Raw genomic sequence first — 27420 nt, 5'->3', positions numbered from 1 at the left:
ATTAACATGTGAAGGCTGCGGCGGCTTAACTAGTTCGTGTATTAGAATAATCGGTATAAAACAGATAGATGTTAGATGAAGAGTGAGAAATGTTCAAGAGTACTTACGCTGCTAAATTGAATAAAAATACAAAAACAAACGGCGAAGTAGCGATCAACACTTTCCAGACATGTTTTCCAGTAAAAAGAAATCCTTAAGATATTACAGAAACCTACGTCAAACAGAACGGTAACACCAACAACACAAATTACATTTACATCTCTTACAACAAGAATAAGCTAAGAAATTTAAAATTTGACTCTGATCCTATAAAAGATTATATATATATATTTTTTCCCTCCAGCTACTAACTCTCGCGATCTTTCAAAACGGAGAGTAGAAGAGGGTTGTACAGAATGGTGTTCAGTGTTGAAACTAGAGCCTTTGCTTGACCCGCCTCCCATTTATGTCACTGCCATCAAGTAGTGCTTCATTCCTATGCTTGCACATGAAGTCCGAATGCTCAGTAAATCTGGCCACGTACTCCAATAGCTCAGTCAGAACAGATGGGCAACTTTCCTTCAAGTACTCAAATCCGTCAGTTTGCATCACAGCTGAGGAATCAAAACATGAAATACAATGGTTAATAATAATTTTCTGGATGAGGGATTAAGAAAGTTATCAACCTTTTCATTCGAAATACCAAATATTTCAACCCTTAAACCAAAATCCTGGAAGACGTATACTGGTTGTTCCACGATCTAGGCACTTTTTTGTCTTATTTTTCAATGAAAAATTACAAGAGAAGGAAGCAGAGAGAAAAATTAAACATTTACAAAGATACAAATTATGCATAAAGTTTCTGGTATAAATTAATGACACAAGTCTTCGAGATCAACTTGGGACAACCGGACGTTTTAGATGGATTAATAATTAGTTACATAAAAAATATCACTTTAAAGTAAAACATATGATCCCTTTAATGCTTAGCATTTTTTTCATGCAAATACAAACTGGAAGACAATGACAATTGACAGCATCACAATTGATACAATAACAACTCTAACTTGCCGACAACTTTCACAATTCCCCGATAATACTGTACTTCTTGTGGTAAGTGTTCAGATGGAAAAACAAACCTCTAAGATTTTCAGAAGTAGCGATAAACTTGAGACAAACAGCTTTCAGCTGGAAACAATGGTGCTGCTCTGCCAAGGCTAGAGTCGTAGCCACAGTATTAATCGCTACGTCTTCACAAAGACTTGCTTCACACTTCAGCCTAAGCCTCTCTAAGCCATATCGATCAGCTGCTGCTAGAAGATGCTGAGCCATCAAGGTTGATGCCCACTTCGAGTTCAACCCAGTAAGCTCATGCATGTCTGGTAGTGAGTCCCAGTATATAAAATGAAGCAATGCCTGAAAAATAAAGACATGACACAACTGACAAAACATTCTACAAGCATATTGCTCACTGCAATTTATCAAGTTAAACAGACAGACAAATTCACATTTGAGCTAGACCCAAGCCTTGCATAGTTGCATTTTGTAATTGTAAGGAACCAGAGTCACCAAGTACTCCCATAATGTAATTACAAAAAAACTAAAAGCTTGAAATTTTCTCTGCATATTTAAAATATTAAATATACTATTTGTTATATTATGCCAACATCAAATTACATTCATTAACCTTGCACTTTGTTTGGACGGAGTGATGGAAAGTGAGAAAATGGAAAAAGAAAAGAAAGAGGAAAAAAATGAGTAGAAATGCAAGTGATTTGAAAATGGATTAGTGTGTCTTATTCAGCAAAGTGATATTACAGCTAATGACACCACCATCTGGGCAGTGATACCACAAAATTTTTAACTTATCTGATAGCCATGCATATGAAGAAAAAAGTAATACAATGAAACGTGTGCTTTTTTCAGAGGGGAGAAGCACGAAAAGAGATACAGATTGAAACTACATTAAATTGTGTTTTTGCAAACCTATTTGAATACAGTAAGACTAATTAACACATGCGCCTGAGATGAGTGGGTATAAAGAAATACAAATTCTAATAACGGAACTACAAAAGAAAAGTCAAGGAAAAAATGCACAAAATCATGAAGCACATGCGGTTAGAATAAAGAGCAAAATACAAACCAAAACCACATTAGGTAACCACATTACAAACAAAATCAAATGAAAAACGGGAAAAGCATTTAACAAACCTTGAAAACTGGAGCCTCCATGTCTTCAACCTTAATACACTGGGTATTCTGATCTTTCATAGGACCAAAAAGCTGTGCTCTAAAAACAGGTGAGCGAGCCGCTAATACCAATTTATGAGCAGCAAAAATTTCTCCGTCCACTTCAAAATTCACATCACTTCCTTTACGATTTTCAAGTAGTTGCCCAAATTGCTGACCAATGCTAGAGGGTGGTATTGCTATGGTATAGATTTTAGGACCTTCTGTACGTGACCTCACAACACCAACACTACAATTCACAGAGAGACAATCATCTTTAAGGTAGTCCGATGTTTCCAGAGCTGTTCTCTTAAAAAATCTTTTGTAACCCCTGAAACACCCAAAACATCAAGTAATTAGCAAATACAACAAAATATCAGTAAAAGGGCATGAAGCCACTTACAATGTTCGAGGATAGGAAGGGGGTAAAGAAATGCAAAACTATATTTATACATACATGCATATACATAAAAATAGAATAGATAAGAAAAATAAATAATAACTCAATAAGTCAAAAAAATAATACGTAATACCCAACTGACACAAACACACTAAATAGGCCCAAACTGAGAAGAATCAAAATCGGCCAACACATACCAAACAGCTGCCGCACAACTTCAACAAAGAATGCATCCAACCAGTACAACTATGCTAACATCTGGAAATGGTAATAATCGACAACGATGGTGGCAAAGACCAATAGTGAACTGCAGAGTGGAAAAGAGCCTCTTTGTTGGTCTAAGTAAAGAGGATAGAAGCGGATCAACAATGAAACTTGCAATCCGCATAGCTACTGACGAGCTAGGAAGTGGACACCAGACGTCCAAAAGAAACTCATAGTATCAAGAGTTAGCGAGTTACTTGTGATTCTTGACAACACTGGACATGAACATTTTATTTCTCTAAATTGATATTTCTGTATCACTTTACCATGCCATTTGTGGGAGGAGAAACTCTCAAGGGATGAAAGATCTCACCACTTAAAACACTCAATGAAACTCACTCCATAAGACAAGAAGGACAAACATACGACACCTTACGAGAGTTACCTCGTAAAGAAAATGATCACACAATTTGGTATACAACAGCTGCGTTCAAGATAAGATAGACAAGTACTTGACATGAAAATGAAAATGCAGTACATTAAATAATTTTTTTTTTTTTTTTGGGGGGGGGGGGGGGGTTTGGGGTGCGTACTTGTTAAGGAAAACCTAACCCAACCAATTAAAAACATTCAATTACTTTAAAAAAAGAATGTAAATGTTTTCCTTCTCAATAAATACTTTCCATTTTTGTTTTCATAACTGCTTCCTCGAAAGCATATGTTAGCATACGTTATGTAAACCTGTCACCTTCCAATAATATTAGAAGTTTAACAAACATACTAGTTTTTTTTTTTGGGTAAAAGACCAGATATATCCTTCTTAAGACGCAATCTAGCTCGACTCAGTAAGACAAATATGAGCGACAACATTTAAGGACTCAAAAGAGACACCACTAGTTAAACTGGAAATCAGGAGCTCGGAGACAACTTAACAAATATGTTTTTTAGACTACACAAAATTAAAACGCAAGGCAGGGACGAAATTGAAAAAACAAGATTAATATCAAAATTGATTTTTAAATCTCAACCCACCACATACTACCGCGGTATTTTAACGTGTAAGGCCCGCTTTCGAGTGTCCTCTCGAAATGGCTATGCACCTTGTGCCTTTCCTTGCCACTCTGATCCAAAAGGGTCAACTCGAAAAGTGCCCTAACGTCGGTGCCGTCGCTGGCCAGAGCGATGAAGAGCGACACGTAGGTGGCATTGTCCTCCACGCTCTTCCCATCGGGGTAAAAATAAATCGCCCAATCGTACCCTCCAACGGAAAACTGCTCGGAGGGCATGTACTTGCCAATCCCGATCCCCTTCGAGAGCGAGTACCCCGTGATCTTGAACTGGTGCGAGCCCCTCACAGTCTCCGTCACCGACGTGGAAGACGTGGTGGCGGGCGCTGCCGAAGAGGGGGACGCCGATGAAGAATTCGCCGATGGCTTCGCGGTTTCTCGGAGAATCTTACCCATGCGCTAGCCACCGTGAAGAAATCGGCGATTCTAAGATTGTGGCGTTAAGTTGGGAATTGGGGAAATTGGGGCAGTGAGGTCGATGCGGGGAATTGGGACGGGGATTGGAGTATCAGATTTGGATAAGTGAGGTTTGATGAGAGAATATAGGTTCCGTTTGGGAGAGGTGTCAGATTGTGGAAGACGATGAATTTCTAGGGTTTCGATTCAGAGAGAGAGAGAAGAGGAGAAGAGAAGGAAAAGTAAAGATTGAGAAACGAAATGACAGATAAAGGCTCGCAATTAGAATGGCTATGGCTTTAAATAATATTTTTTTCGGAAAATGGAAAATGGAAATTGGAATATTTATTATTTGATGAGACGCGCAACTACCTGTCTCCATCCGCTCGCGTTCCTTCCCAGACACGTGTGCGTAATACTGTAAGAAAAAACTTACCAGACAAACACTGTCTGAAGCACTAACCGGTCGGTGACTTATGAGTTTCAGGTTTCTATGATTTGGTTAAAACTTATTCTTCTTATAAATGGTCATTTATGTGTTTTGTCTTCTTGAAAATGAGGTGAAATTTTGTTTTTGGTTAAGTCAAAATTAAAGATAAGATATATTTGAAATATATTATACTTACTTTAGTTAAAAAACATTCAATGATACTAGAGTTGTTTCCGAAGTTGTTGTAGTAATATGATAAAGTTTTTTTAAGGAAAATTAACAAAAAATAAATATTAAAAACAATTAATACTAACATGTTTATGCTATCCATCATTTAATCTATATTTTAGGAAAGTATTTGAATAGTTTAGATTAAGACCATTGGAAAGTCATGAAAATTGCTTTTCAATTTTTATTCATTCTTTAGTTTGATTTAATTGCTTTAAAAACTCAAATTGTACTATTTTTTACTTTATTTTTATGATGGAAGAATAATTATTTATTAGAAAAATATAAAATAAACTCTTACATTTAATTTTAATATAGATAAAAATAGGTTATCTTTATGACCATTAGAAAAACTTAAATTTTAGCTTTCATTTGTAGTATACTATAAAACTATCATTGTTATGAAGGGCTTTTTCATGCTAAACATTTTGATGTTGAATTTATTTTAATATACTCTAAGATATCTAATACTATTTAATTAAAAAATATAAAATATTTTATACATAACTTTAAAAGTAATATTATAAAAATGCTAAAAAAGTTATTGTTAGTACATTCTAATTAAACTATATTATATTTTTATATTCTCAACATCTAATGTATTTATTATAATTTTTAACCACAAAATCTGTTAATAAAAAAGGTATTTATAATATTTTGACATTGATGTTGATATATTCTCACCCAAATGTGTTAAGTCCACTTCAACACATAACATTCAAATATTTTATTTAACATATTTTTCTGGTGACAACGCATGGTGCAAGCCATTTTTCATTAATAAAACAATAAACGTAGTATTAATGTAGTTTTACAGTATGAAGCCAACCACAAACTAATTCTCTGTTTTTCTTGTAAATTCGAACGTTGACTATCACGCCGGTGCGTACCATTAGTTTTTCCATTTTGGAAGTTTCTGGATCCAGCAAGTGTTTTTTTATTTTTTTGTTGAGGTGATGGATCACAATAAAACCTAATTATTTTTTGGGGTTTGGGGAAAATATTCAGGATTTGAGGTGCACGAAGGGATAAGAGCACGAGGGCATGACCGAGGGCACGAAAGGAGGGAGCTTTTGGCTACAGAAAATCGTTTCTTAAGCCGGGTTTCTTTCAAAAATGGTGCAGAGTCTCTGTTTGATGGCTTCTCATGGTTACCCTCCCGGTCTTGTCTTACACCCACAACTGGGTTTGCCCGGCACCAACATGAAGGTAACATCAACAAGCTGAGGTTTTTATGTTTTTTAGCAGTATCAATGAATGGAATGGTGTTGTACTGTAAAATGGGTATGGTGATGTTAAGTTTTCACTAAGGGATTGTGACTATGTGACCTTGGTATGATCACGCAGGGCTATGTTTGGCAATGGGGATAAGTTTTTCGATTTTGGTAATTTGTAAATATTATAAATTCTTCTGCAATTTATAAATATTTTATGATGAAAGGAATAGAATAAGATAAGAGATTATGTTACCTTTTAATCATTCGTATTCGTAATTCAATAAGGCTATCTGTGGAGGAGGGAGGGTGAATTTTTCATTTCTAAATTTAATTACAAACTATTTGAGTAAATGAATAATGATGATTTGAAGGTTACACGACAATCTACCATTTCTTAAACTGTGAATTGTTCCCCTACAATGACAAAGTTCCTCTCTAAAACTCATAATATTATCCTCCATGGGTTCTTATACTGAAATAATTTTGACCGTGTTGTGCATGCTTAGTTTTTTAGTTTCTTATATGTTTTAATTTGTTTTTCAAGACAGGGCTACCAAATATCCTTTCCTTCTCCAGTAGCAAAAGTAGACCTGATCAGATATCAGTCTCCTTATCTTAAGCAAAGCCCATGTGGGGAGTTAAGGAAAGGCCAGAATGAATGGTTTGATTACAATGAGGTTATTAATGTTGACTCATCAGTTCAAAGTCCGGTGCTTATGGATGAACAAGGTCAAGTTTGTGGTTAACTTTATCTATGATGTTAGATTACTGTTTGATCGTTCCCATGCATTGGTAGTAGAGTAGAATATTTGAAAATTTCAAGTAACTGATACACCCCTACCCACCTTGTACTGCCTGTTCAATAGTGATTCTATCTTCTCCTCTCCTAGACTAATCATGTAGAAATCTCACATTTGGCTAGCTACACTACTTAAATTCTATTTGATGTAGATACCTTTTGAATTTCCATGTTCTCTGATTTCTCATGTGTTTCATGCAAAATTCCATTGAATGTCTCATTGTAGTAATGAGGATGGCTCATTTTTTTGTCTTTGTATATTGATTATGGATCTTTCTTTCACATGTTAATTTAGTGGTGATAAGAACCTTGGAAGAATCACACCAAAAAAGCTATCTATGGTTGTTGTAGAACCAAAAGCCCTAGAAATCCCCCACTGTTATCCGAAACTTCTAATGTGGGAACTCAAGTCCCTTAGTGGATTCTAAAAGGTGACAAGATAGTAAATCTGATGACCAAAGATTTAGAGTAACCATTGAAGTTGGCTTGCTCTCTCAGATGTTATGTGTTACTAACTTGCCTAAGATATTTGATTGCATCTTTTCTTATTTTTGAGCTGAATGCCTAAGATGATTTATGGTAGTAAATCTTTTGTGCTTATTTTGACTTCTGAATATCGATATTTGTCTTTGGTTGCAGCAAACTGCTCAAATGCAGTTCTTTTTGGCTTTGGAATTGTTGAACAATGCACTAAGCGTGATGAAATTATAAATATGCTAATGTCTGAGACTGCTGAAGCAGGAATAGATGGAGCAAATTTATCTTTGTTGCCCGACTTAATGAAATTGCAGTTGGCAGGCATTGGTGAATCTCAACAACCATTGTCATCTCTTATCTACCCAACTAACAAATTCATCATTCAGAAGCTTTTACTGCCTCTTGTTCAAGATTCAGCCCTTTCTTCAAAGATCACGGTTCATCCAGATGGTCAAATCACATGTATGGGTACTGCAATTCAGTTGAAAGATCTTCTCTCTGTAGTTGCTGAGTCATACATATCAAAAAGCTCAGGAAAGGGTGAAAAGCAATCTATGCTTGTTCCACACTTCAGTTGGTATAAATATGTTGACCATCTTGACTTTTTTAAACAGGTTCTGATTGTCCAGTCATCTGAAGGACTATTTTATATACTTAAGAATTCTTTGTAAATTATGTTGATCTTTGGATTAGCATCAACCACTCTGCATTAGTTAGATATTCAACATCTAAATAACAATTTTAGCAAAGCATGTTTGCAAATTATATGTGTCATTATATGTGTGTGTTATACATTGCAATAAATTTATTAAGTGTCATATAAATGCATGGTAATTATTGGGAGGGTCAAAGTTCAAATCTTGAAGAAGGCATTTGTTTGGAGGCCGTCCTTGATAGTGAAAATATGTTGGGAAGGAACTCTATAAACATATCCTAGCAGTTCAAAACAAAATAAACTAGTGTCTGCTTAAATTAGTTGTTATTTGTGACCGCTAACAATTCCTAGCACTTTAATCTCACAGCAATGGATGGATGGTGGGGATTCCCTATCTTTGGCCGTTAAAAATATGAATACTTGTATGGGAATTAACCTAATTTAGTTTAAATCAACTGTTCAACTTGTGTTTCCTTGCTTCAATTGGTTTTTAAATTATGGTGTTATCAGTTCTTCTGTAATAGAAAGCACCTATAATTTTCTGGTCACAAAATTTAACAGCATATTTGACGATGTTCCATATGGACAGGGTGAATATCAATGAATTAGAGAGAAGTCATTCCTCTACATTGAAGAATCAATCCACTTTAGCTGCTCCTTTAAAGAGGTATGCAGAATATACTTTCCTTGATCGTGTCTGTTTTCCAGCTGGGATATGCTCTGATGTTGAATTGTAAAAAATGGCCTGTATTTATCTTCCAACTCCCTTGCGTAGATTTTAAATTGCTGAGCATTAAACTGTTTCTATAGTATGAATTATGTAAGTTAATTTGATAAATCAAACTTGTATGTGCCACAGTAGGATTGAGACTGAGTTTCCTTTTACTCCCTTCCCCTTTCTACTATTATGAGAAAAAAATCAAGGAGAATGTGGGTTGCAGTAGTAAATCTTAGGTGGTACTTGAAACCATTGAGACATTAATATGCTGCTTTATTGCCAACACTTGGGCTGTTTTTTTGTAATGGTTTTTTGTCCAATGAGAGACTAAACATATGCATCACTGCTTTGGCTATTTATTTTTCCACATTTAAGATTATCAGAATAATCCATCTGATCGAAATTTTTTAATTTTTGCCTGATGAGAAAAGGGTATCATCTTCTATAGTTTCTTTTAATATTGACTTTATACATGGTTGTGGATAGATTTGATCATGTTCAGTTGTTGGGCTGCATACTGAATGTACAATACCTCTATTGTAATTTCGTGCTCAAGAAGTATTTGATATTAATGTTTCTATCTTGTCTTAAAGCCCTGAGAAAGTCAAAGTCAAGCCAGGTCCAAGAAAGAACAAGAAAGTAGGCAGGGACAGGGATCTCTACAAGAACTATTCACATGCATGTGAGACCCTTCTGTCCCTGATGGTTGACAAGAAGCAGCGTGGCAAGACCACAATTATCTCCCTGAAGAAATCGGGCCCTGAGCTTACCGATCTCCTGACACAATTTTCTGCCGGCATTGCTGGAACTGGCCTCGCGGTTCTGCTATCAGTAATGTGTAACCTAGCTTGTGGAAGGTCTACCTTCTGTGCTTCTAGCTTGTTCAACACTGGGTTTGGATTGGGGTTGGTTTGGCTTTCTGGGGCAGTAAATAAGCTCAGGGTCACAATTGTGAGCATCAGCAAAAACGCAGGAAAGTTGGGTTTGAAAGAAGAGAAAATGATGCAGAAGCTGGATAAGACCATAACAGATATTTACTATACTGCTGCAGCATTGCTAGCACTGGTGGTGCTGAGACTTGCTTGAGTGGCATCTTCGAAGATTAGTTTGATGATATGCTATATGGCTAATTGGGTAATGCTCAGTTATTTCTGATTGGTTGGATGTCTGCAGTAATGGGGTTGGGTGAGGCAAAGCAGCCTGTAAAAGAACAAATGTTCGAGTTAGTTTAATAATGAGATCTTCAAGGCACAATGCTGATCAACAATCTTCTGTTCTGTGTTATTTTCCTACTTCCAATTAACCCAGGAAGTATTCCTTAGTTTTGTAACTTGTAATATAGAATTTTGCAGATTAATAAACCGAGTTTCTCTATTTCATCGTTAAAATTAGTGTGATGTTGAAATGAATACTTCGGGTTTAAAAGTTCTTATACCCAATAAAAGCTCTTGACCACCATTCAAATTCATCAAAAGCGGTGACACTTTTTTTTTCATTTTACAATCAAAACTCGTTTCGAATACATAAAGACACTCCTATAAGTAGATATAGATCTAGCTTAGCTCCGCTTTGCCTAAGTCCGAGTTAACTTGTTCTATAATCTCATGACTCAAGCTTGACATAATATATTAACTTGTTTAAAGACTTTTTTATATTAAAATTTAAATAGACCAACAGATATTGTCTACGAACAGGGTAACAAGCTTAGAGTTAATGATCTTTTCACTGAAAAAAACTAAAAAAATGAGTTAAACAAGTCCCTCATTAACATATCTGCATAAAAAATATTACGTTTTAATATATTAAAACTAGCTAAAGTAAAAAGCATAATCTTTAGTTGTGAAAATAATGCAATATACTAATTTTTAATACTTTTATTAAACAAGTCTGCCGGTCAAGTTAAATAAAAGTTTACTGTCTGACCTTAAATAAAAAGCTTAATATAGGTTAAGTCTAGTCAAGCCTTAAACAAGGAAATCAACTATAATGACTTTATGTTATAAACTATCAGTAGATTATTTGATCTATTTCTACATCAATCTAAACAACTTTAAATGCTGTGAATTTGAGTACTACCCGTTTTCATAAATGCTGGAAAAAACTATTTTCCATCGAGTCAACATTTAAAGAGCATTATTAATATTCTGTCGTTTAAATGAAACAATGTGTAGCATAGAGGAACTATATTTATATGAGAATACCTGCATTTTTCATCATGGATATTCCTCATTCCAAATTACTCTTGTCTAAGTTTAAAAAGAGAAAGGACATGCCAAGCAAGGTTGTTCTAAATAGAATAATTTAACCTTAATCATTAGAAATTAATTTGTTATGTATATTAACTGGTGGTGCTTTTTATTTAATTATATTGTTTTAACTACATAGTTAAATTTACAACCAATTGAAGTATATGGAATACTTCGTGAGTTATTTTTTGTGCAGATTTGATTCCATAAATCAATTTTGCACTGGAAAGATTTAGAGACAAAATCAGGAGTTCCCAATCAGAGATACTAATTGTATCACAGCAGCTAACAATTCATATTCCAACCTATTTATTTCTCTCAAATCAATAGACGCAATCAACAATAGAGGTCCAAACAATATGAGCATCATAATTAAAAACAAAAAAATTTGTAAAATCCAATATCAATAGCTCGGACTGTTGGAACACAAGATACACATTATTTTCATAAAGCAGAAAAAGGCTGCAGTGATCAAGGGCATGTTGAAAATTATGCACTACAAAAATGAACATTGAAGATTAACTTCTCTAAATTTTTCTCAATTTACTGAATTTCATCCAACACAACCGCTAAATATTAATTGCTTGGCACATGGTTTGTATTTTTCAGGATAAATAGTCAGGTCTCGGGGCTTCCAACCCCTTTTGCAAATGTATAGACTAAAACTTGAGTCACGGCGAACGGTTCTAGCTCAGTACTTTTGACACCACACCTGCACCAACTGTTCTGCCGCCTTCTCTCAATGCAAATCTTTGTCCTGTAAAATCAATTGCAAACAGTAAAGCAAAGTTTCGACATGAAGTGTACAAGAATATTCAACATACGGATAAATGCATTTAGGTATGGTGGTTCAATAATACACTAAAATGATATTTGGTTCGCTAATGAAGTAAAGTAATACTGACCTGCATCAAGTGGAACTGGTGAAATCAATTCAAACACAGCTGTAACGTTGTCCCCGGGCATAACCATCTTAACATTTTCAGGCAACTCTACTTTTCCAGTAATATCAGCGGTCCTCAAGTAAAACTGAGGTCTGTAGTTAGAGAAGAAAGCGGTGTGTCGGCCACCCTCATCCTTTGTGAGTACATATATCTCTGCCTCAAATTTCTTGTATGTTTTTACAGAACCTGGCTTGGCAATCACCTTCCAATAGAAGGCAGCATAAGGAAAGTGTTAGCTCAAATTTAGTAATTTGAATTCAGAACTCAACAAGTTTACTGAAACATATGATATTATGTTGTTCTCTTGCATACAGTTACAATGTCTAACAAAAAAGGAAAAGCTTGATCTCTGGACTAACCTGACCACGTTGAATATCTTCACGCTTCAGACCACGGAGAAGAAGACCAACATTGTCACCAGCCTAACAAAATGTATATAATCCATATTAGTTTAACATATGCTCTATGTAAATAGCCATAGCCCTTGTACATGAAAATAACAGGCACTTACTTGTCCTTGATCCAAAATCTTCTTGAACATCTCAACTCCAGTTACTGTTGTTTTCAGAGGACCACCCTACCAAGGAAAACTCAGTTTTAGGACTATTGTTACAGAGGAATTTACCAAAAGTTCTGATAGAGAAATAAACTAACGCTCATCAGGAACCGACCACTAATCATCAGTCATTAGTGCCAAATAAAAATTATATAGCAGAAGAAATTAACAATTGGAGATTAATCCAAAGGAGTGATGAGAATCAGAGGGCAGCTATATACAGGAAATGACTCAATCAACATAAATACCTGCATTAGACCCAACACCTCCACTTCTTCACCGACTTTAATGATCCCTTGTTCAACACGGCCAGTGGCAACTGTTCCTCGTCCCTTCATCACAAATGAAAAACATAAAGCAGCTGAAATGATGGAAATCATTGTGTTTCTTCCATCGAATCCCATGTATGTAAGGAAAAAAAATGAAGATTTTGAGAACTTAGCGGTGTTGAAAATAGAAATTGATATTCTCACAAGGGAAAAAAAGAACTTAAACATAGGACAACAGTGTTTAAAGATTAGAGTTAGATTTCAAATTACACCACTGTGTCATGTCGTTATAAAAAGCAAGGCCATAACAAATACTACCTCCTTTCCTTTTTAATTCTTGAAAAAACAAGACAGCATTATTAAGAATTAGAAATTTTATCCTTATCTTCACCTAACTAGATTTTGAAGAGCAAGAAAGAAATTGTTGAAATGGCCACAGTTACAAAGATGACCCAATATTATGAACCAATATTCCACATATACTGTTTATAATTCCATCTGGTTATGATGTTTAAACACACCAATAATTGTTGTAATTTGAGCGAACTATAGGAGCATATTAGGAATTTTAAACAATTTTAATATAAAAAAGAATAGTAATAGTACTTCTTAAACAGTGTGTCGTTACCTAAACAGTGTTTATACTGGAAAGAGATAGAAAGAAAGGGTACATGATAAAAACATGAGCATTACGTATTGTAAAAATATTATAACTGAGCTTATCTTTAATTCAATGAATCAGCTTTCTTAAAAAATTAAACCAAAAAATAAAGTTCAAGTCCTTTTACCTGAATTGAGAACACATCTTCAATTGGCATTAGGAAAGGCTTGTCAAGTTGGCGAACAGGGTCAGGAATGTATTCATCTACAGCATCCATTAATTTTAGAATGGCTTGTCTTCCAATCTCATCATTTGTACCCTGTAAAGCAGACAACGCTGAACCTCTAATGATAGGGATATCATCCCCAGGGAACTTGTAGAAGCTCAGAAGCTCTGCCAAACAGATAATTAACATAAATACACTTTTTAACTTTTAGCAAACCACAGAAACTTATGCAGGCTTATTCATTTTCTGAGCATGCACAATAGAGGGAAGGGGAAGCCTTAGAGAAACACCCTACCACGTAGCTCCATTTCTACAAGCTCTAACAACTCTGGATCATCAACAGCATCAACTTTATTTAGAAAGCACACAAGAGATGGCACACCAACCTGCATAATACATTTAAAGGATAAAAATATGTTAAGGAGGAAGGTATACACATTCTAAGCATATTTACAAACCACATTAGTAGAATACCTACTTGGCGAGCAAGAAGAATGTGCTCCTTGGTTTGAGGCATTGGTCCATCAGGTGCAGATACAACAAGTATACCACCATCCATCTGAGCAGCTCCCGTAATCATATTCTGAAAAACAGACAATTATAAAGCATACAGTGAACAAGAATTATTTTGTTATTTATACTAAATAAAACCATTAGATAAACCACCTAGTAAGCAAATTAAGTCATGCTGGAACGCTAAACCCTCTAGCATTTATGGAAAATAGAAATCTGACAGATGAAGCTATTGCAATATACAGTGTAACCAATATTTATAAAAAAAAATTACGAACTAATCCACTTCCAAATTCCTAGCTTAAATTTTCCATCTCCTTTTGAATAGAAGACCAAGCTACACAAGCACCAAAATATGCTATAAATTCCACAATTAACTATTATACATGGTAAAATTGCTTAAATTTCTCCGTCACAATTTAGCCACCCAGCTTCTGTTACGCAATTGACAACTCCAATAAAAAACCATTCTTGGAGAAATTAAACCAAATTAGAAAGCTTACTTTAACATAATCCGCGTGTCCAGGGCAGTCCACATGCGCATAATGTCGTTTTACAGTCTCATACTCCACATGAGCCTGAAAACCGAAATATTGAGCAAGCAAACATCTCAACAGAAAACAACACAATAGATTGCAAGACCAAAAGGGTACGATTCCAAACCGTTGCAATGGTGATTCCTCTCTTCTTCTCTTCAGGAGCCTTGTCAATTTCATCAAAGGCCACAGCCTTAGCCTTCCCTTCATCCGCAAGCACCTGATCAAATCTAAGTGAGTAATAAACACCAAAACATCTACCTCAACACAAATTTAAACAAAGAATGAATCAAGACCTTGGTGATTGCCGCGGTTAGCGTGGTCTTCCCGTGATCCACGTGTCCAATAGTTCCGACATTAACGTGAGGCTTCCTGCAACATCGAAAATTAAGAGGAACAAAACAAGCAAGACGCATATTAATAAAGATTACTGTTAATTATTTATTTTAAAATTAGTGACAAAAAAAGAGAAAGAGAGAGTGTTACGTTCTGGTGAAAGTTGCCATGGATCTCCACCAGGGATTGGAATTGAAAGAATAGGAGGAGGAGGTGGTGGAGTCATTGGGAGTAGAGAGAGGAGAACGAGATAAGGAAGAGTGGATTTGAGAGGCGAAGGGGAAGAGGCGGCGAGAAGTGGAAGAGGACTGTCTGAGAAGAAGAGTTGCCATTGAAGAAATGATGAGGAGAATGAAAAGCCCTAACTATGGAGTGCAGAGGCGAGGGTTTTAGGAGAGGGAAGACAAGCGAATTGCAGTGAGTGCGAAGAGTGAGGGTTTTACAATGGGCGCCCGACACCGACCCGTCATATTCGTGCGGCCCAATTCTAGCACTCAATGTTTGGAAGCACAGCGCCAAAACAACACATCCTCAACTAACACATACTTCGTTTTTTCTGGTACAATGTTTTTTTCTCCTTCTTTTCTTATGTTGGTACTCACTAAGAAAAAATTATGTGTTCCGACAGAAATTATTTGAAGTAATTTTTATCTTCTTAAAATTATAATTTTTTTATCTTTTAAAATTTGAAGTTTTAGATAAATGATTTAATTCGTGTTTGGTTTAATTTATTTAGTGAAATGATTTTTTTTCTTCTAAATTTTAAGTATAATTTATGATAAATAATTATGTTCGAGGTGAAAAAAATTATCTATGGGAGGATAGGGTTATTCCAGCAAAGAATTTTATTCCATATAACAAGTTATATTATATTGAAAAATTAAGTCATATTCCTTGAACTAACTACATGTTATGTTATGTTATTTATTTATTTATTAACTTTAAAAAAAATTTGAAAACTGACCATCTTTTTCTTTACAAAAAACTTTTATAGATATGCATTTACTTGTCTTTAAGTATAAAATGAATAAATACAATAATAGATGAATTGTGTAATTAAGCATTGTTATTTATAAACCATTTATGTCGTTATGTTTCTACTGAAGCATGTCTATTCTTACGATACTATATGTAGTAAATAAAAGCTAAAATACGGAAAAAAAAATGATTTTATGAAATGTTAGGATCACCACTGTCTGTAAAAATTTATTCGTGATGTAATCTGTAAGTCTCTCAGGATATAACATGAACTTATCGGATAAAAGCTGAGAATATCAGAACTAGCAAACAACTCTTATAAGAACAAAAAAATAACCCAGGATTACAAAAATAAAAGAAAAGAGAAACACACAATATTAAAAGTGTATTTTTTTATAGACTAGAAAAGAAAGAGACTTGAGAGGCAAAAATGTGTTTTTTGGAACAACTAGAGACTCCTATTTACAGATGGAGAAAGAAGATTCAAAACCACGAAAGAAGAGAAGTCGTTTTGAAAAATATGGAGTAATCGTCGAAATCGGAGGAGGAATGTGGAACAAGGACTTGCAACGTTCCAGGAGTTTGTTCTGATCTCAAAGGCACCATATATGAAACCCAATCTGAAAGCAAAAAGAAAACCAAAGTCACCGACAAAATCATAGGTGTTTTCGTGACGTTCTTCTACAACTTTTCTTCGACATCTGCAATATATATATATATATATATATATATATATATATATATATATATATATATATTTCTCGCATTCGATTTACAACAATCCCCCACATTTGGTAAGAGATAAAAGAAAGAAAGAAGAAAGACTTGGATTCATATAAGATATAATGCATCAAAGTTGGTATAGCAAGTTATATGAACCAAAACAGTTAGTATGTGTTAGCAGTTTGTCAATTACAATACACCCTCACAATTATTATTGTTATCGTTGTGTTGCGTTTATTAGGTCATGCGCGTGCCCGATATTCATGAGTGCTTTGAAGATCTTGTCAAGCTCTCATACAAGCAACCCCACTTGATACTCGTATAGGTGATTACATCAAGTGTATGTTGCAAATCACATACTACTTAAGGGATATGAAAATCATTAAAAACTTTGTTAAGACGTTAAAACTCTTATACCTTATAGAATTTTAACCACAAAGTTTACCCTTTCAATAATGCAGTATTTAACACTTTCACACATCACGAGAATGGACAAATTTGATCTTAAATTAACTTTAGTGCTAGTAGAACTAACAAGTGACTTGTTTTTTACCCATACGAACATTATTCATGGGATTTCCAATCACAAAGGTTGGATTTCTATCACTTGTTTGTTTGCAAGTGACTTAAGTCTCATTCCCTCGATGTTTCTAAAATCATTTTTCTCCCTAGGAATTTTTTCAGAAGATCTGCCAAATTCCGTTATGACTTGACATAGTCAATGAAAATTGTTCCACTCTTTAGCAGTTGTTTTACCAAATTATGTCTCAATTGTATGTGTGTTCTTTCTATTTTAAGTTTTATTTTTAACTATAGTTATTGTCGAATGACAAACACAATGCATAGATACATATGAGGTTGGTTTCATTCCTAATGGAATGTTTGCTAAGAAGTTTTTCAACCACTCAACTTCACTACCAGTCATTTTGAGATCAACAAACTCAGATGTTATTGTTGATCTTGCAATAAATGTTTGCCTGAATGATTTCCTTGTAACTGCACCACCCCCAAGTGTAAACACACAACCATTAGTGGATTTTGTCTCATCTGAATCAGAGATCCAGTTGGCATCACTATTCCCTCTTAGCACAACAAAAAATCCACTATATTCAATAGCATAATCCATTGTATCTCTCAAGTGTTTCATGAGTCTCGCAAACACATATCTTGACTAGGACAATGTACTATTCAATCTACTTATTACATAAGCAATGTTTAATCTAGAAAAGATCATTAAAAGCAATAAGCTCCCAATTATTTGGGCATATTGAGTTTGAGAAATAGATTTTCCTTTGTTCTTTTTTAATTTAGAGTTAACATCATAAGGGGTGTTCATTGTCGTAAAGTCATAATAACCAAACATCTTAAGAAGTTTATCAGTGTATTGTTCTTGAGATAGTAATATATTATCTCCATTCCTTATGACTTTAACTTCTAGAATCACACTTTCTTCACCATTTCTTTCATCTCAAACTTAGATAGATACAAGAAAAAAAAAATTGTTTTAAAAACAATATTATTGCATGTACCAAACATTAGCATGTCATCCACATATAAAATATAATGGCACATTCACCATTTTCAGATTTAGTGTACACACATTTATCAACATCATTAGTAGAAAAATCATCACAAAGTAAAACATTATCAAGTTTTTAAATGGTACTATGTATTCTCATAAATATGTTTATATTTCTTATATTGTTAAGGGCATTGGACAATGGAAAGTTGTACATTGACGATGGATTGGTTATGAGTTTGAATTTAAAAATTGTCTTCTTTCTATATGCAATCCTACTATGCCAATATAATTGTTTTGATCTTAAGTTTTTTGAGATGGCAGTGATGACAATCACTGCATCCAAGGTTTTATCCTCTTTGGAGCTCAGAGCTCTATCACAGTTTTTTCCTTAAAAGGCACCTTGATGGATTCAGAAAGGAAGGTGTATTTAAAGTCTTGATCTCAACTTTGGATGTACTGGAACAAGCCCCTTAGTTGAGGGCTAAGAGAACTAGGGTTCGTTTTTAAAATCTCGTCGATCTCCACAGACGATGCTAATGTTAGAATTCCAAAGCAAACACTATCTCAAATGGGTGATTGACGATGGACTTGAGATTAAAACAATAATAACATTCTCAAGTAATTTTTATTTTGTCTCTAATTAATACGCTAGTTTAAAGTAAAATATGCGATTAACTTCTACTTTGTTACATAGTGAACTAATTTTCAAGTAATTAATTTGGAGTGGTATATATGTTTGAGAGGGTTAATAAATTCAAAACCCCATTACCATTATTGACATGTAACATTAGTGCAAAAAGCCCTATTTTCGACAATACATTTACAGCGTTGCTTTTATGGATAGACGTTGTCCTTCAAAATGTGGTGACATTTTCGAAATTAAATTCGTTTAAAACGACGACTATGAGGTAAAGTCGTTATTTTAGACGAAAGTGTTTCGTCTAAAACGACGACTTTATATCATAGCCGCCGTATTAGAGTCTTTTTATTACCCTAATTCATAGTGCGTCAGTTACGCTTTCATATTTTCTTGTCTTCTGGCGCTTCGTTTTCATATTCTTTGCTCTTTGTGCTTCTTCTTCATCTCGAGCCATTGTCATCTTTGAGTCATTATATAAGTTTTTTTCGAGCTCTCGACTTCTTCTTCACCATTGCTTATTTCTTTTCTTTTTTTGTTTCTTCATCACCTTGCACGATGTTCTTTGGGTTTTCGTTGTGCCTCAATTTGGTTCTTCGTCGTTGCCGTTCGTTGTCGTCGCCATTGCCGTTAGCCTGCTACTGCCATTGTCGCCACTCTTCACCACCGTTGTTGCCTTCACGCACAAGGTTGGTAGTGTTTTAATTTTTTAAATATTTTTTTAGTGTTATTAATTTGTATATTTTTTATTTATTATAATTTTTTTTTAATTTAAATTTATATTATGTTAGTTTTTAAGTTAGAATAGAATTATTAAATTATTAGGTTGTAGATAGATTTATATTATTTAGTATTTATAACTAATTTAATGATTTTTAATTTGTGTATTTAATATTTATTATAATTTGTATTTATTATTAATTTATATTATGTTAGTTGTTAGGTTAGAATAAGATTATCGTTTTGGTATTGAGTCCGAGGATGTTCGACCATTGACAATTGATATGTGTTGGTATTGAGTTTGAGGGTGTTTGACCCTTGGAAATTGATATATGTTGGTATTGAGTCCGAGGATGTTCGACTCTCGGTAATTGATACGTGTTGATATTGAGTCCGAGGATGTTTGATCCTCGACAAATGTGAGATTTTACACTCATTAGTAAACACCTAAATGACCATTACAGAATATAATGGATCGAAATTGGATTAATTTTGTTCGCATAAGTGATGAGTACGAAATTGAAGTAGAAGAATTTATACAATTTGTGCAACGTAATGCCAATAATAGTGGTCATGATGGAGTAAAGATTAAGTGTTTGTGCGTTAATTGTTTGAATGGAGGAGACTGGATGTTAAGAAAACTAGGGAGCACCTTTTATGTGATGGGTTTCTTCGATCTTATACAACTTGGACAAGGTATGGTGAATTATTAAATTTACCATGTGTTTTCGTTTCTGAAGAATATGTGGAGTCCACCATGGATGATGCAGTACATGGTGAAGTACATGATGATCGATTGGAGGACATAATTCGTGATGTGGGAGCTGAGTCTTTTGCAGAAGGGCATGGATATGAAAATTTGTCAAGCGATGCAGATAGTCCATTATATCCTGGATCAACTAACTTCACACGGTTGTCGACAATGTTAAGATTGATGAATTTGAAGGCAATAAATGGATGGACTGATAAAAGCTTCACGGAATTGCTTTAGTTGTTGAAGGATATGCTTCTAGAGGGAGATACTCTACCTAATCGTAATTATGAGGCCAAAAAGATTCTTTGTCCGATGGGTATGGAGTATAAAAAGATACATGCATGTCCTAATGATTGTATATTATACAAGAAATATTTTGAATTATTGAAAAGTTTTATGAGGTGTGGCTTATCATGTTATAAGTTGAAACAAAAAGATGATGATACTATTGAAGAGATAGAAACACATGGACCACCAATGAAGGTTATGTGGTATCTTCCCATCATTCCAAGGACGAAGCAGTTGTTTGCAAACCCAAATGATGTTAAGAATCTTAGATGACATGCAGATGAGAGGAAATGTGATGATATGTACCGTCATCCAGTTGATTCTATTCAATGGAAGAAAATTTGATGACGAGTTTCCAGAGTTTGGTAAAGAATCAAGAAATATCCGACTTGGTTTAGCTACAAATGGAATGAATCCGTTTGGTAATATGAGTACAAATTAGAGTTCATGGTTTACTAGTTATTTACAACTTATCTCCTGGATTGTGCATGAAGTGAAAATACATGATGTTGCCTATGATGATATTCGATCCAAAACAGCCAGGAAATGACATAGATGTTTATCTAAGTCATCTAATTGAAGATTTGAAGTTAATGTGGCTATTACGTTATGCAATGGATGGTTACCATGGTAAGACTAGGCATTAAAAGTCATTGGGAGCAGGTAACATGATGGTAAATTATTTTTATAATTCTTTCACATATATGTATCTTAACAGTAATTTATGTGAGTCTTATTTTGTAATGTAGTTCTTTATGGATGACAAACATTACCTTCGCCCGCCATAGATTATGTGAGACATGCTTGAGTCACATATTTTCTTAATTTTTGTAACTCTAGGATAACTAATCAATAGTGTGGTAATTAAATAGATAGATAAGAATATAGGTAAAGATATATGTTATTAGTGTTTGTAATAAATTTTTATCAATATATATATAATTTGATTATCTGAATTATGTATTTGTTTGGCTGGATTATAATTGAACAAGTCAATTAAGATGAGAATTAGCATTAAACAAAATGTATTAAAAATAATACCATCTAGAATGGCGGTTATGACCTAACCTCCATTTTAGATGCTTCGCAAAGGTGTATAACAACGGTTAAGGCAAATAGCTGTCGTTTAGGTCTTTGGATGTGCTGAGATAGGTTGGGTATAAAAGGGTGGCTGTGGTGAAAGTCTTTGTTTTACATCTCATGCATATATTATATATACATGCTATACGGAGGTATAAAACGACGACTTTTACCATAACTGCCTTCTTTGCTTTGGGACATAAGATTATGTGCTGAACAACAAGGACTAGAAAGCCGCCGTTTTACGATTAAATTAGTCTTTGTTAGTACAAAATCTCAAAAAAGCGACTTCAAACAAAGACGATTTTTATAAAACCATTTTTAAAAAAGAGGCGGTACAAACTTGTAATTAGTTTTCTTTTTAACGAACGTTGCCCTGTGAACCGTCACAATATGTCAATTTGGCCCTGAAATAACGATGGTTGCTATGTGAACCGTTGTTATATGTATTGTTGAGGGTTATTTAACGACTGTTGCCCTGTAACCGTTGTTATTTGTACCCCTTTTTTACTCCCGCGCACGCCCATGCCCTCATCTTCACTTGCGCCTTTTCATTTTTTTCTTCACTTGCGCACCCACTTCCTTCTCCTTCTCCCACTGCCCGCTCCTTCTCTCCACCGCCATCGGCACAAGTCCTTCTTGTCACTGCTAGTGTCGCTTGCGAACTCCTCCTTCGCTCCAACCCTCCTCTCGCGCGGCAACACCTTCCGCATAGTCGCATGCCGCCAACACCTCCACCACACACACACTGTCAGGACTGGCGCACGGTGCCTCCCTAAACCCTAAATTTTATTAAGTTTATAATAAATATTTGCATGTATGTGTTGATTAGTTAATTGTTTAGGTTTGTGGGAGCTTCATTTAGTAGATTTTTAATGGAAAAGTCCTAACATTCAAGAGAAGAGTGATAAAGTTGGAGTTCACAAAAATCAGTATGAAAAAACTTCAAATGGTCATAACTTTTGACAAAAGTTAGATGGAGACGCATAAAAATGAAAGTTGCTTGAAAGGAGGTAATGAATCACGTGGGCGATTTCCCGAAGGAGATTGGGGTCGACCAAAATTCTAAAACTCCACCATTTACTATTCTTTTTTTTTTATTATTTTAAAGTATTATTTAGGTATTTTTTAGGTATTTTAAGCTTTTAGTTCTTATACTTTCACTTGTCAATTTTTTTTGAAATTTTGCATGATGTTTCCTAGTATAAATTAGAGATTTATCAAACCATTATGATTATATTACATTCACAAATTTATTATGCATTACATAATGTTATGTGTTCTAGCATGAAATCTTATTATTTCAGTGCTTATTATGGATATAACATGTTGAGTGAGTGGGAAGGGAAGTGCAAATGCAAAGAAACTCTCTTGAATGCACCTTAAGGTAATAATGTAAAACTTTTTCATATTTAGAATTTTTTTTATAGAATGTTATATGTACTAATTTATTGTAGGTAGACTTTCGTATTTAAATTATGATATTACGTACATGCATTATTGTTTTGGAAATTTGACATTTTATACAAAATTAGAGTATATATAATAATAAAATATTTCTTTTAAAAAAATACATTTATAACGGTGGTTCCAGTGGAAACTGTCTTTAAAAATACATTTTTTTTTTATTTTTTTATTGTTTATTTGACGAAATAAGACAATTTTTTACACGTGTCATTAATGCAGTTTTATAATTACGGTTGTAGAACCGTCGTTATAAATACTTAGTTATAAATAACTAATTTACAACGACACTCAAAATAACAACAATTTTTTAACTGCTTTATACGACTTTTTTAACCGTCGTTAAAATACTATTTTTTACTATGTAAAGCATATAGGTCCTTGCATATGGTTGTTAGATCTAAAGTAGTTTCAAAGCTTAGTGTAGTCAAAGTTATCCCTTATAACGCCCTTCCCAGCATAAAAAACCACTTGCCAGAATCATAAAATTTGCTCTAGTATAGTATTTTGAATGAGTCAGAACAACTGGTTCTAGAAGTGTCAAGGTTGGTACATAAAAGTTTCTTTTCTAAAAGATTGTGGTAGTGACATAAATCAGCGGTGGAACCGTGGAAGAGTAAATGGTATAAGAGGAAATCTTTGACGGCGAGTTAAAAATTAGAACTTTGTTTCTTTCGAGCTGCACGACTTAGACTTATTTTCCTCTCTGTCTGTCATTTGTGAAGGGACATGAGATGTTGAAATTCTTTTCTATAGGATGCGTTTGCCACCCAATCATATGTAATGACATCATAATATATTCTAGATGAGAATCCTTGCTTTTGATTTGCATTTAGAATGTGATTGCCATTTTCAAGAAAAAAAAGAATCTATATACTGTGAAGTAGTTTTTATATATTCATAAAATATGTTGATTTAACTGAGATAAGTAACCGCTTCTAAAGGCTTCAAAATGAGGAAGTACGTTATATTAAGATAAATTTAACTACGGTTGATGGATACGATGAACATGCAAAAATAAAATTCCAGAAACATATTCATTTTAATTTTTGGTATTGTAGGAGCCACTTACATTCTGGCTCTCTGATTGTAATTTCAAATTCAACAAGTGCGACGAATTGTTTAATTTTCACATAAAGACACGAATATTAATATCTCCATATGGGTAATGGAACCAGTTACGCATCTTATATGACGTGATTCTTGCAAGCTGCAACTGAACTTTTGTTTATTTCGCCAATTCTGAACAAGGGTCCTCTTCGAATCTGATACCATCTACCTGCTCTGTGGAAAACTCTCAAGTCCCCATGTTTTCAGGCTTCGCTGAGGGGAACTCATTTCTGATGAAACACAACAATTAAGGAACACTTTATATATATATATATTATGAGAAATGTATATTTCTTTTTGGTTTTTATTATGATAATAACAAATCATTAAAACAACAATATATTTTTTTATCATTTTTCAATTTTTTTTTACTAAGAAAATCTCTTTTTCTATTCATTTCTTATCTCTTTCTTATTTTCTCTTCTTTTCCTTTTGTTTTATTTCTTGAAAGATTACCACTAAGCCGTCAATTTTGGCCATGATACTTTGCTACTACGATTTTTTAATAAAGTAGAAAAATTTTATAGCTTTTTTTTACTAAAGTGAAACATTTTTTTAAATTATTGAGATAGCGAAGTCGTATCAACATAATACAAAAGTTTATTATTTTGAAACAATAATAAAATCGTGTTAAGACACACGATGACACAATTTGAATACTAAATGAAATAAAGATCAAATCATCTTAACACGATTTCACTTTTTTTATATCTTCATTTTAATTCATTTATATTTTTTGTTAAAAAAAAAATTCACTCAAAAACCTCTAAAAATGGACTAATTGTAGTAAAAAATGTTGTTAGTACGTTGTTTTGGAGTTCGACACTATTATATTCCATAGAAAATTAGAAAAAGCTCTTCTTAATCGCTGTTCGGAATCTTAACTGGATAGCTCATACAAATACAATTAGTCCTAGATCAAAACGTGTCACTTTTTGTTTCTTTTAATTATTTTAGTTCATAATCTTTCCATTTGAGAACACACTATAAAACAAGCCCCTTCTTCTTGCAACTTACACTCAACTCAACTTATAATCTTCTGAGCTCAACCAAGTTTGAGAACCATATACTCTGTATCAAACACTTATCAAACCAACCTGCATCATGGGGAATAGGAACTCATCAAATTCAAAGGTTCATGGAAAGGCAACAAAAGTTGCTTCAACTGGCTATGATCCAAGGAAGAGGTGGCTTGTTGCTAATCCAGAGGTAGAGACCACACGCGCTTGGAAGGGACAACATGGTAGTGCGGCGTACTCAGACAACACACCACTTGATAACGATGAAACTTTCAACAGTTTCATTAAACGTGCCAAGGGTAAAATCAGAACCGTGTCCCACATCGGCGGGGAGCAGAGCAACGTTGCACCTGCACCACTACCAGACGACAAGGCTAATGCTAGGGATAACCTAAACGACCAGTTTTCAAATTTTATCAAGACTTCGAAGAAGAAGTGGAGAAGTACATCAAGCATGAGGAAGCATGGTTCCTTCAAGGGCCAGTGACCATTGATAAACCAGGGAGCCGCAAAGAGAGTGGTCTTAGTAATGTGTTGACGATGATTTCACATGTGGGTCCATCCAATATTTTGTTATATTCTGCATGAAAATAAGGCCTCTGAGCCATGCAAGCATTATATTATATTTTTCTTTTTCAAGCATAGTACATATGTGAAATGTTTATCTGGGGGGAATAATTTGGATTGGTTGATTGTTTATTGGTATGAAATATACATTGATTTGTCTTAAATGGAAGGTTTGTAAATTGTAATTAATCTGCAGTGTTTTTAAATTCTGAGGCCAATGTTTTGTCCTCTTTGTGGGCGACATTAAAGCAGGTAGAACATTCCATCATTAAGCATTAAGCATATAATCTTGAATCTTCTTACCTTAACCCGACTCTTCCAATGATGATATATGATTTTAATGATTATACCGAACTCCTCATTTGTTAATTTTCCTTACGAGCATTTCTTAAAAGAAATACCAAGAACATGATTCACGTGCGTCTTTTTTTTGATTCATGTGCGTGTTACTACTATATATTCATGCATTTGGCCTCTCAAGTAGTAATTATTTATCATTACAAAGGTTTCATTTTATACAGAAAGTTGTTGGTTTTCCTAAAGCACGTTTTTAATTTGTACATTGATAACTGTTGCTGTCCAGATTATAATATTGAATATCCTTGCAGTTTTTTTTCTGAAACTATAATAAAAGCACTTCGTTACACTGCTACTAACTTGTCACGTGCTGCTGTTCTTAGTATAACACTGGATTTAATTGAAATCACTCCGAAGGGATGTACATATGTTCCTCAGAAAAAAAGTGTGTATATTTAATATAGTTTTAATTCCAGGGTTCATGCTTCTTGAATTGTCTTCATTTAATTGATTTTGGGAGGCTGTGTTTTGACTAAAATCTTATATATATAATTAAATTTATGCTAAATTTTCAGTTAGCTTCTTTTCAAAATAAATATTTTCTAAACAAAAATTAACAAAAAAAAAATTAATTTAAGAAGAATAAGCAAATTGTACTTGTTATATATGAGGTTTACTGTAAGCTTCACTATAATTGCTATGAGGTATGACATCCTTGGAATGGAGTCTTCCTTGCAGTGAGTGTGATTGTGAGAGCTTTGGATTTGCGATACTTGCAGAATGATTAATTAAGTCTTAGGTCTAACCAATTTCCTACGTTGACATACACAAACCATGATATGCGAGCTTCCGGAGTGTGATTATTAATGTTGTCTGTAACTCAAAATTTGTCCATTCTTACGACGGTGTTTAGATGTTCAGACTAAGTTGTCTTATGCTTAGTCTGATGCAACAATTTGTTTCATTACTCTGATTCATATAGTTTGTTCAATCTTCTTATACGAAGTTAATCAAATTACGATAAATCGTGTCGTTCTCCTTTTATTTCTCTTTAATTCTACTGTGTTTTACTCTTTTGCATTGTTACATTTCTTGTTTCTTGAGAACTGCACGTTCTTGGTTTGTTGATTTGTTTGGCGGTTTCTATTCTTTCTCTTTGGTAGGTTTATGAAAGAATATTTTCTGTTTTATTCAATCTGTCTTTCATCTATAGCAATGATACATATATATATATA

General features: G+C 34.0%; 3 protein-coding genes across 3 annotated transcripts; 1 reads left to right on the top strand and 2 right to left on the bottom strand.

The window, feature by feature from the left end:
• Window positions 1-90: 90 nt before the first annotated feature.
• On the bottom strand, window positions 91-4559 carry LOC137814191 (BTB/POZ and MATH domain-containing protein 2-like). The gene is made up of 4 exons (XM_068616782.1): window positions 3845-4559; window positions 2191-2539; window positions 1119-1395; window positions 91-593 (listed from the first exon to the last, which is right to left on the bottom strand). The coding sequence occupies exons 1-4, from the start codon at window positions 4273-4275 to the stop codon at window positions 415-417; spliced, it is 1236 nt and encodes a 411-aa protein (XP_068472883.1). The 5' UTR covers window positions 4276-4559; the 3' UTR covers window positions 91-414.
• A 1100-nt stretch (window positions 4560-5659) lies between these two features.
• On the top strand, window positions 5660-10187 carry LOC137814190 (uncharacterized). Its single transcript, XM_068616781.1, has 6 exons — window positions 5660-5815; window positions 5942-6142; window positions 6699-6879; window positions 7589-8003; window positions 8671-8748; window positions 9393-10187. Exons 2-6 carry the CDS (start codon window positions 6050-6052, stop codon window positions 9883-9885), a joined length of 1260 nt encoding a protein of 419 aa, XP_068472882.1. The 5' UTR covers window positions 5660-5815; window positions 5942-6049; the 3' UTR covers window positions 9886-10187.
• Window positions 10188-11417: 1230 nt separating this feature from the next.
• On the bottom strand, window positions 11418-15607 carry LOC137814188 (elongation factor Tu, mitochondrial). Its single transcript, XM_068616780.1, has 12 exons — window positions 15177-15607; window positions 14987-15062; window positions 14818-14910; window positions 14658-14732; window positions 14120-14224; window positions 13937-14027; window positions 13603-13808; window positions 12794-12877; window positions 12501-12566; window positions 12349-12411; window positions 11951-12191; window positions 11418-11802 (listed from the first exon to the last, which is right to left on the bottom strand). The coding sequence occupies exons 1-12, from the start codon at window positions 15356-15358 to the stop codon at window positions 11732-11734; spliced, it is 1353 nt and encodes a 450-aa protein (XP_068472881.1). The 5' UTR covers window positions 15359-15607; the 3' UTR covers window positions 11418-11731.
• Window positions 15608-27420: the final 11813 nt, after the last annotated feature.

This window comes from Phaseolus vulgaris, chromosome 1, assembly GCF_000499845.2.
Source record: "Phaseolus vulgaris cultivar G19833 chromosome 1, P. vulgaris v2.0, whole genome shotgun sequence".
Lineage (NCBI taxonomy): Eukaryota > Viridiplantae > Streptophyta > Magnoliopsida > Fabales > Fabaceae > Phaseolus > Phaseolus vulgaris.
The sequence above is the reverse complement of the archived record's forward strand: the minus strand, read 5'-3'. Positions and strand labels throughout refer to the sequence as shown.